We start from the raw sequence: 11455 nt of genomic DNA on the forward strand, positions 1-11455 counted from the left end.
TCCTTCTTTGGAAGCTTTTAAACAGAGGCTGGATGCTCTCTCATACAAACCGAATATTCAATATTTATATTTGTGTAAATTTGTTCAATTCCGAGAAATTGACTCAGTTTGTCTGTACTGCAAAGGAAGGAAATTTAAAGGAGAAACCCCAGAAATGTGCTGCGCGAGCAGAAAAGTGAAGCTGCCTGGACTTGAGCAGCCAAAAGAGCCCCTGATAAAAATGGAATTACTGATTATTCAAAACATTACCTCATAAACACCAGGAATTACAATTCCTATTTCCAGGTAACTTCATGCAGCACCACAGCAAAGTGTGTCCAGGTTTAGCTAGCGTGCATACACACACACACACACGTACGCACATAAGCTTGGGTACCCAGCGTTAGCCAGGTATTTGAAAGTCAACTGATACATAAACACACACACTATACACACACACACACAATTTATTATTTATTTAAAACTTTTGTATCCCGATCTTCTCACCTCCGTAGAGGGACTCAGACCGGCTTACAACAAGGATTCAATGTTACTAATTGTGATGGCACGCCGGGAAAATGAAGAGAAAACTATACGTGTCCGGCTATTTCCCCAGGAACCATCGGTATGCCCTGTATATACTTTAATTCTCCCAAAATAATACTCTAGAGACAAGACTAAATTTAACCAATAAAGTTTACTGAACAATCAAGGTGAATCAAAACAAGGTATACAAAGGTGCAGTTTGATTTTTGATGGTATAGAATTAGAATAGTAAGGAACAGGTATAAGGTATAACTCTGAGGTAAATATAGGCAACAGGAGGCTATGAGATATAAGGGTGGTATGTGCTCTGAAGTAACAACAACTATATTTTCTATGAGGTAAGCACTCTATAAACTCTGAGGCATGTACTATCTATGTTCTATAAGGCATGTACTGCTCTGATCTATGGCATGTACATGTACTATCTAATCTATCAGGCAAATACGTGCTAAGGATTGCCTGTTCCAGACCGCTAAGCCAGACCAGACACGTTCTGGCTAACTACTAAAAGCTCTGTCCAAAAAGAAGAATGGAGGGGAAAAGTCCTTCCACCAAGCTCTGAGCCAGAATGGGCTGAACCAACCGAGCTCGGTCTCTGGGGATCCTAAGCTCCGACTCTAAGACTTAGCAGAATGGAACAGTCCACCTCCAGAGAGCAAACAGGGGGAAAAAACAGAGGGGTAAAACTAGGCCGAGACTTCACACTAATACAAGTTAAAACATCATAGAACAATATAAGATTAAAATACATATAGATAAAATGCATAGATACCAAATCACCAAGGTAAAATCATGTTCAACTCGGTCCGCATATGTGGTCACTCACTTTGGTCTGTAACCAGTCTCAGCTATTATTCTGGGAATGCTTCGTTCCATAACCAAGATTTCACTAGCCTCCTGAAGGACAAGAGGGAGGGGGCAGATCTAATCTCACTCAGGAGAGAGTTCCATAGCCGAGGGGCCACCACAGAGAAGGCCCTGTCTCTCGTTCTCAACAAATGCGCTTGCAAAGGTGGTGGGACTGAGAGCAGGGCCTCTCCAGAAGATCTTAATGTCCTTGATGGTTCATAGGGGAGAATACACTCGGACAAGTAAACTGGGCTGGAACTGTATAGGGATTTATAGGTTAAAAACAGGACTTTGAATTGTGCTCGGAAGCTAATTGACAGCCAGTGGAGTTGGTGCAGGAAGGGAGTTGTGCGTTCCCTGTACCCCGCTCCCGTCAGTAGCCTGGCTGCCTAGCGCTGGACTAATTGCAGCTTCCGGGCAGTCTTCAGAGGCAACCCCACGTAGAGAGCATTATTGTATAGGCAGTAAGAGGAAGACAGGCATTAGTACTAAATATATCAGTATTATATTAATATTATATATTAATTATAATATTACAATTATATTCTATATATACATATTATTTCTATAATTATACTATGTCATATATATATATATATATATATGCGTATGTTTATATTATTCTATTATTATTACAGTTCACTTAATATATCCATCTCAACAAATTCCTTAATCTTCATCAGCCGTTATCATTGTTAGAGAATGCCTCTAGAACAAGAGAGAATGCCTCTAGAACAAGAGAGAATGCCTCTAGAACATGGCCATATAGCCCGAAAAAACTTACAGCAACCTACTGATTCTAGCCATGAAAGCCTTCGACAATACGTTATCATTGTTCTTTGTCTTTCATTCTGCTGTTAGGGAGAGATGCTGTATATGCTAATATTTGCAGAAACATTCACAAGAAATAACTATATACATATTTACAGAAATATTCACAAAAATATTTGAAGGTTTGAATCCAGGGAGCGGCGTGAGCTTCTGCTGTCAGCCCCAGCTTCTGCAAAGGTTCGAAAACAGGCAAATGTGAGTAGATCAATAGGTACTGCTCCAGCAGGAAGGTAACGGCGCGCCATACAGTCATACTGGCCACATGACCTTGAAGGTGTCTATGGACAACGCCGGCTCTTTGGCTTAGAAATGGAGATGAGCACCAGAGTCCTAGAGTCAGACACGACTGGACTTACTGTCAGGGGAAAACCTTTGCCTTATATTCACAGAAAATCATTAAAATATTCATAAATAATATATTCATAGAAATATTATCAAAAAAAATCTGGAAATATTAACAAAAATAATCATACAAAATTGCAGCAATATTAATAGAAATAATCACAATAAATGTTCAGAAAAATATTTCCAGAAATATTCACAAAATACTCAAATAATATATACACAGAAATTCCTAAATTCATTCACAGAAAGTATAGAAATTTTTACAAAAATATTTTTGAAAATATTCATTAAAATATTTGCAGAAATATTAAAATATTGATTGAAATATTCACAAAAATAATCTTTAAAATATAGGCAAAAATAATGATCAAACAACTCCAGTTACTACAGAGGTTCACACTAAGCAGAGTTAAATATACACAAAGCAGAAGGGATGGGCCCATGGCCTGAGAATCTCCCAGTATCAAGAATGAGGTTGGTTAAACAAAGACAAGGGACATTAAAACCAGATTTACTTAGAAAAAAATGCTGTGATCACTAAAAGTCAGCATGGATTTCTCAAAAACAAGTCATGCCAGACTCTTATCTATTTTTTGATAAGAGTAACAAGCTTGGTAAATGAAGGGAATGCTACGGATGGAGCAGATCTTGATTCCAGTAACGCCTTCCTTTGACAAAGTCCTCCACGACCTTCTTGCAAGGCCCAATGCAGTTCAACATCCTTATGAATGACCTGCTTGTTGTGGCCGACAAAGAGAGGACGGAGACTGAAAGGGAGGTGAAGAGGGCCCTCACGAGACCCCAGCGTGGCAGAGGTGGGTAGACCCAAAGGGAAGGACAGAAGGGGCCTGCGGGGTGGTGGGTGTGACCCCAAATCGAGGGGCTGGGGAAGCTGAGGGTCTGCCTGCCCAGCCCACCGGAGCCTTCCACACTTCCTGCAGCTGTTTCTCCCCCCCCCTTGCACAGGAGGGGGCCAGGGAGCCCTTTCCGTGCATGTGCTGCACCTTATTTAATAATTTATAGGGTTTTAAAGTCCCTTTCAGTTTTTTTTAAAGTGATGGTCACTTGGTGTTTCTGTCCAAATTTGGTGTCAATTCTTCCAGTGATTTTTGAATTACGTTAATCCCACAAACATACAGTAGTTTTATTTTACCCATTTATGATTTATGACACCTTAAATACCACTAGTTTAATTCATAAATCTTACACTTGACATATGTCCCTATTGCTGCCATAAAAAAGTGATTGTACAGTTCCAATGTTTGTTGAAAGTGATCAATTTTTTTCCTTAATCAGCAGTGTTAGTTTCTCCATCTCTGCTCGTTTGCAGATCTTCATCGGTCAATTCACTTGAGTTGGGGTAACTTCTTCCTTCCATCATCTCTGAAGATACAGGATTTTAGTTGCAATTACCATATATTTTTGTAATCTTTCAAATTTTCTTTCTAGATGAACAAAACTCGGTGTCATTGTAAATGTAACCTTAACCATTTCTTTCCAGGCCAGTATAGAGCTTCTCCCCACTGCGAGTCCTGTGTTGTGAACATAGACTTGCACAGTTTGTGGAATTCTTTTCAGACTTCGGGCATTTATAGGGTTTCTCCCCAGAGTGAATCCTTTGATGTGAACATAGACTTCCACTCTGTGTAAAGTTCTGTCCACACTACAGGCAATTCTAGGCTTTCTCCCCAATGTGAGTCTTTTGATGTGAACGTAGACTGGAAATCTCAGCAAAGCTGTGTCCACACTCTAGGCATTTATAGGGTTTCTCCCCAGTGTGAGTCTTTATTTATTTTATTGATTAATTGTTCAAACTTATATGCCGCCACTCCCCTGGGGCTCGGAGCAGCTTACAAGAATGGCTAAAATCTAACACAATTTAAAAACAGCAATATCACAAATCAAAGGCCTGTCGAAACAGATATGTCTGACACGCCCTCCGGAAAGCTGATAAGTCCCGCAAGGCATGGACTTCAGGTGGCAGAGTGTTCCAGAGTGAGGGTGCCACTGCTGTGAAGGCTCTGCGTCTGGTTGCTGTTAGACGCAAAGTCTTGACACTGGGAATTTCCAATAGGCAGCTGGACATCCCCACTGCCCGGTTGACCCAGCCATAGGATCTCCGTCTTTGCTGGATTCACCCTCAACCTGCTGGCACGCAGCCATCCAGTCACGGCCTCGAGGCACGGATGGAAACTATCGGGTACAGAGTCCGGTCGGCCTTCCATCCTCAGCACCAGCTGAGTGTCATCAGCGCACTGGTAACACTCAAGCCCAAAACCTTGAACCAGCTGAGCAAGTGGTCGCATATAGATGTTAAACAACAGAGGGGAGAGAATGGCCCCCTGAGGAGGTACCCCACAAGAGAGAGAGAGGGGGGGGGACCTCTCAGAGACCAGGCCTCCCCTCTCACTCGCTGTCCACGGTTGTGAAGAAAGGAGGACAGCCAGTTCAAAGCTCTCCCCCTGACTCACCCCAACAGCAGCAAGGCAGTGGGTCAAAAGATGGTGGTCGACTGTGTCCAATGCTGCTGTGAGATCCAATAACACAAGCAGGGCTGACCCACCCTGGTCAAGCTGGCATCGAAGGTGATCCGTGATGGAGACCAGCACAGCCTCTGTCCCGTGCCCCGCATGGAAGCCGGATTGGAAGGGATCTAGACCGGCTGTGTTGTCTAGGAATTGCTGCAACTGCTCCGCTGCTGCCCTCTCCATCACCTTGCCCAGGAACGAGAGATTTGAAACTGGGCGGTAACTGGAGGGAACCGAACGATCTAAGTCTGGCTTCTTCAGCAGGGGAGAGGCCATCGCCTCTTTTAAACCCTCTGGGAAAACTCCTTGCTCAAAAGAGCTGCTTATAATCTTCAACAGAGGGTCACGTAATCCCTCCAAGCAGGATTTCACCGACCAGGAGGGACATGGATCGAGGGAGCAAGTGGTTGGTCTAGCTGCAGCGATGAGCCTATTGACAGCCCCTGCGTCCAGCGGGATTAACCGGTCGAGGATGAGCCCAGCAAGTGGCCACAGAGTCTCAAGTTCTCTCACTGTATCAATTGTGGTGGGGAGGTCCCGGCGAAGTAGCAAGATCTTGTCTGCAAAATAGCTCTGAAAAACATCGGCTGAAGGGGCCTGATCACCACTTTTTGGGACGGTAGGAACCGTCGTTAAGAGATCGAATTATTTTGAACAATTTTGCCGGGCGTGATGTGAATGTAGACCTGAACTCTGAGTGAAGCTCTGTCCACACTCAAGGCATTTATAGGGTTTCTCCCCAGTGTGAGTTCTTTTATGTTTATGTAGACTTCCACTTTCAGTGAAGCTCTGTCCACACTCCAGGCATTTATAGGGTTTCTCCCCAGTGTGGATCCTTTGATGTGGCTCTAGATGTCCTTTCCGAGCGAAGCTCTGGCCACACTCCAGACATTTATAGGGTTTCTCCCCAGTGTGTGTTCTTTGATGTAAACGTAGAGTTCCACTCCGAGAGAAGCTCTGACCACACTCCTGGCATTTATAGGATTTCTCTCCAGAGTGAATCCTTTTATGTAAACGGAGAATTCCACTCGTACTGAAGCTCTGTCCACACTCCAGGCATTTATAGGGTTTCTCCCCAGTGTGAATCCTTTTATGTTTATGTAGACTTCCATTTTCAGTGAAGCTCTGTCCACACTCCAGGCATTTATAGGGTTTCTCCCCAGTGTGAATCCTTTGATGTGCATATAGATTTCCATTTTGAGCAAATCTCTTTCCACACTCCAGGCATTTATAGGGCTTCTCCCCTGTGTGGGTCCTTTGGTGTAACTGTAGAGCTGAACTATGAGGGAAGCTCTTTCCACACTCCAGGCATTTATAGGGTTTCCCCCCTGTGTGGGTCCTTTGATGTGCATATAGATTTCTATTTTGAGCAAAGCTCTTTCCACACTCCAGGCATTTATAGGGTTTCTCCCCTGTGTGGGTCCTTTGATGTAACTGTAGAGCTGAACTATGAGGGAAGCTCTTTCCACACTCCAGGCATTTATAGGGTTTCTCCCCTGTGTGGGTCCTTTGATGTAACTGTAGAGCTGAACTATGAGGGAAGCTCTTTCCACACTCCAGGCATTTATAGGGTTTCTCCTCCATGTTGACAGCTATGTATATGATTAATTGCAATATGGACACTTGAATCTTCCCTTTTTCTTTCTAATCAAAAGTGAGTACCACAAGATCAGCACCTAGAGAGGACTTCTTCTTCCTATAGGTTTTCTTTCAGTATTGTAGTTTGGTTTCCAAATCCCCAAATCTGCACTAGATACTGATATTTTCTTATCATGTCAGAGGAGACTTCATAGGGTCTTCATTTCCCTGGTCAAGAAAGAAGAAGCGAAAGATTAAACATGAAGCCACAAACCTCCTTCATTTCCAAAATTATCCTCTTTTTCCTTCATGGCTCATGTTGAAAATGGAAATGCCTAGAAGGTCTCAAGGATATACACAGAAACCAGCAAAGGTGATCACAGATTCATAAACAGGAAAAGATTACTTCAGAAGGAAAGAAGGGGGTGGGGGTGAAAAGAATGAATTGTAGAAGGAAGGGTGGGTGGAAGGTAAAAAGGGACCTTTGTCCAATAATAAGGAGCCACACTGATTTTGTTGGCTTGACCCTAAGAACGGCTAAAGAAACCTAAGGCTGACAGTCAGGCAGACCATAGACAGGGCATCGTTCACTCTGAATGATGCGTTTCCATGAATTGCCAGTATAAGTTGAATACTATGAGACACAACGATTCCTTTATTAATTATTTCATGAATATCTGGGTCACTTTTCAGGTCACAAGGGATCTCAGGTCCGCTTCCTATTCATCCCATAAAAGACCCCTGCTGCCACCAAATTTCCTACATTTCCCAAAAGAATCCCAAATTCCCAAAGAAGTTGCCTTTCTGCCTGGCAAATCCAATCCAGGCACAGTTTAATCGGGAAAGCCTCCTTCCTCTCCGCCTTTTTCACCCCGTCCACTCCCCTCTCTTATTCCCTGCCCTCTGTTATGGGGAAAGGGTTTTCAGCAGGTGACGCCGATCGAGAGAAACACTCGTTATGTATGCGGAGTTGTAGGGATGTATTTGCAGCAATTTAAGCCATTAAATCCCAGCCTGGGGAAGAATGGCATCTACTCTATCCAATCCTCTCCTAGAAGAGGCCGTACAAATGTCTTCCTGAGCGTGGGGAAAACTATCCTCGATCTATCTGTCTGAAATATAAATATTGCTCTATCATATATTATTGGAAATAGCCCCCTTCTCAAGCCTCCACTAGTTGTTTGTTGTGTATCCAATGGCTTGCTGTATTGTAGATGTGTATATTGGTTTGCACAACAAACAACTAGTGGAGGCTTCAGAAGGGTGCTATTTCCAGTAATATATGATATGTTTGTTGTGTATCCAATGGCTTGCTGTATTGTAAAAGTGTATATTGGTTTGCACAACAAACAACTAGTGGAGGCTTGAGAAGGGTGCTATTTCCAGTAATATATGATATGTTTGTTGTGTATCCAATTGCTTGCTGTATTGTAGATGTGTATATTGGTTTGCAGGAGCCCCCGATGGCGCAGTGAGTTAAAGCGCTGAGCTGCTGAGCTTGTTGATCGAAAGGTCGCAGGTTCGATTCCGGGGAGCGGGGTGAGCTTCCGATGTCAGCCCTAGCTTCTGCCAACCTAGCAGTTTGAAAACATGCAAATGTGAGTAGATCAATAGGTACCGCTCCGGCGGGAAGGTAACGCCACATGACCTTGGAGGTGTCTACAGACAACGCCGGCTCTTCGGCTTAGAAATGGAGATGAGCACCACACCCCAGAGTCAGACATGACTGGACTTAATGTCAGGGGACTACCTTTACCTTTACCTATATTGGTTTGCAATTTTACCTTACCTCCTTGCAGTGGGAGGGGCTGCAGATCATGTGATCAGGTCTGCGCTTGTTCAGGGCTCTGACTCCATTTTAGAAAGGCAGAAGTCATGAGACCAGCGTTTCTCAACCTGGGAGTCGGGACCCCGGGGGTGTCGCGAAGGGGGTCACCAAAGACCATCAGAAAACACGTATTTCTGATGGTCTTAGGAGCCCCTTTGGCAGAGAAGGCTGAAAACCCCTCCACCCGTCCTCTTCCTTTTTGGAAACAGACAGTGAATCCTCCCTGCAAAAGCCTTCCTCCTGCTGTGATTGGCCTTCCTCTCAGCTAAAGGGGGGGGGGGGGGCTTTTTCTGAGACTGGTGAGGGGAGAGCAGGTGTGCTCGGCACATGGTGCGCAGGCGAGGGAGAGCACGCAAGGCTGGAGGGAGGCTCATGCCAGTGAATCCCTTAAAGGCACAGGGGATGATGTTATTATTATTATTGTTGTTATTGAGAGGCTGGATGGCCATCTGTCAGGGGTGCTTTGATTATGCCTTTTCTGCAAGACAAGCCTGACATTTAGAAATTTACTCAGTATAATCATTAACACATGAAAAACAGGCGTTCACATGCACAGTTGCCTTCAAACTCTCTAACCAAGGACATCTTATCAGGTCAGACAAACATTTCGTGAGACTCGTCTTCTGCTGGTTGTATGATTTTCATGTACTTTAAACCATGAGGTGATTTTGAAGTTTTGATCCTTAAATCTCTAATTGGATTATAACTCTCATACGCTTATAGTAATTTAAAAACATAAGATTTAAAAGCAGATTTCATCAAGACAATCTCCCTCAACAATTCACTTTTTAAAACTTCATCATAACTTATTTCTTAATATGAAAACCAGTAAAAATGATGCTTTCTCGATAACAGGAAGTGCCTGCTGTTTCCATGAAGTGGCCGGGAGGTGGCGCTCTCTCTCTCTCTCTCTCTCTCTCTCACCATATAACCGTAGATGTTCTAAGTTCTGTTGACAAAGCGGAATCGATGATATATCAATCACTCAAGTTTGTGGGTTTGCTCTGCCCGGCCAAATCAACTCTGTAAACCAGTGGTTCTCAACCTGGGGTCCCCAGATGTTTTTGGCCTACAACTCCCAGAAATCCTAACAGCTGGTAAACTAGCTGGGATTTCTGGGAGTTGTAGGCCAAAAACATCTGGGGACCCCAGGTGGAGAACCACTGCTGTAAACACTGGCAATTCAAACAGGACCTTGACATTTCAGGGGAAAATCAAGACAGGCCGTTCTCTTGGAATCTTCCACAAAGAAAGAAACACTTTTAGGAAGAATCAGAGAGTTTAAAGCATTTATCTTTCTAAATCCTATTGTGATTTTAATGTTCTATATATTTGTCCTAACTGCCCCCACATTTAGGCCTCTCGCCCGAAAAGGGCCGGGGAAGCAGGAACAACGGGGGGGGGGGGGTGGCCCCTTCACCCGTTTTAAATTGTGAAGGCCAGGCTACCTCTAGGCCGAGACCCTCCCTGGCTGACTGTGCAGCTGGGTGGCCACCTGTCAGGAGTGCTTTGAATGCAATTCCTGCTTCTAGGCAGAATGGGGTTGGACTGGATGGGCTGGCCCATTGAATCCTTTCCCCTTGCCTCAGGCAGAGAAGAGTTCTTTCTCCCTCCCAGCCTGGACAGTATTCCACAGAGGGTGTCTCCAGGCAACAAAGGCCAGGCTACCTCTCTGCCGAGACCCTCCCTGGCTGACTGTGCAGCGGGACGGCCACCTGTCGGGGGTGCTTTGAATGCAATATTCCTGCTTCTTGGCAGAATGGGGTTGGACTGGATGATGGCCCAGGAGGCCTCTTCCAACTCTGGGATTGTGGGCAAGGCCATTCAATGCTACTGGGGCTGGCCCATTGAATCCTTTCCCCTTGCCTCAGGCAGAGAAGAGCTCTTTCTCCCTCCCAGCCTGGACAGTATTCCGCAGGGATATAGATAGATATATATATACACAAACAAGCCCCCCTGGCCTAGTTTCCCAGGGAGCCCTCAAGCTGTGAGGAGGCCTGCCATAGTTGTGGGCGAAACGTCAGGAGAGAATGCTGCTGGGGGCGTTTCCTGGCAGCCCGGAAAACGCACAGCAACCCGTTGATATATGATTGGCGTGACTAAAGCCATAACAACACGTATACTCTACTCTATAAGCTCACATGGTAATCATAATAATGAATATGGAAGGCAGCCGGCGCCGCGAAGCCTGCCTGCGAGGCAAAGGGGGCAAAGGGGGGCCGGGGCGGCGAGGGAAGGAAGGACCCCCGAAGGCAGGCGGGCAGGCGGGGCCCCCACCCAAACACCACCCGCAGCGCCCTTCCTCACCTCCACCTCCACCTTCTCCTCCTTCCTTCCTTCTTCTCCTTCTTCCTGAAACGTGGACAGGGTCTGCCTGCGGGGTCTCCGAGCCTCGGCAGCAAGGGCGCGCTGACGTCACCGCGCTGGCCTGGCCCGCGGAAGAGGAGGAAGGGGAGGGGGAGGAGGGGGAGGGGGAGGGGGAGGAGGGGAGGGGGAGGGGGAGAGCGCTGGCCTGCAGAGGGGGCGGGGCTTCTCGGAGAAGAGAGAGGGGGGGGGCGTGGCTCTTTCCCGGCCAGAATTCCTCCCTCCGGCAGGACAGGAAATAATAATAATACATAAGTGTATTGTCCAAGGCTTTCATGGCCGGAATCACTCGGGTCTTCTGGGTTTTTTCGGGCTATATGGCCATGTTCTAGAGGCATTCTCTCCTGACGTTTCGCCTGCATCTATGGCAAGCATCCTCAGAGGTAGAGAGGTCTGTTGGAAGTAGGACAATGGGTTTATATATCTGTGGAATGGCTGGGGTGGGGCAAAGAGCTCTTCTCTGCTGGAGCTAGGTGTGAATGTTTCAACTGACCACCTTCATTAGCATTTGAAGGCCTGCCTGAGCCTGGGAAAATCTCCTGTTGAGAGGTGATTAGGTGTGCCTGGTTGTTTCCTCTCTGTTGTTGTGCTGTTGTGATTTTAGAGT

General features: G+C 45.6%; 1 protein-coding gene across 2 annotated transcripts; it reads right to left on the bottom strand.

Moving 5' to 3' along the window:
- Positions 1-657: 657 nt before the first annotated feature.
- LOC137097217 (zinc finger protein 436-like) lies at positions 658-10899 on the bottom strand. 2 transcript variants are annotated; one of them, XM_067469444.1, is made up of 2 exons: positions 10792-10899; positions 658-6884 (listed from the first exon to the last, which is right to left on the bottom strand). In XM_067469444.1, exon 2 carries the CDS (start codon positions 6660-6662, stop codon positions 5724-5726), a length of 939 nt encoding a protein of 312 aa, XP_067325545.1. In that variant the 5' UTR covers positions 6663-6884; positions 10792-10899; the 3' UTR covers positions 658-5723. The 2 variants fall into 2 exon arrangements, with proteins under 2 accessions (XP_067325545.1, XP_067325546.1); XM_067469445.1 differs by having other exon boundaries at positions 10798-10891.
- Positions 10900-11455: the final 556 nt, after the last annotated feature.

This window comes from Anolis sagrei, chromosome 5 (genome assembly GCF_037176765.1).
Source record: "Anolis sagrei isolate rAnoSag1 chromosome 5, rAnoSag1.mat, whole genome shotgun sequence".
NCBI lineage: Eukaryota > Metazoa > Chordata > Lepidosauria > Squamata > Dactyloidae > Anolis > Anolis sagrei.

What these genes read in the sequence shown, in the direction of transcription:
- LOC137097217 (XM_067469444.1), bottom strand. Translation starts at nt 6,662, where the DNA reads ATGGAGGAGAAACCCTATAAATGCCTGGAGTGTGGAAAGAGCTTCCCT.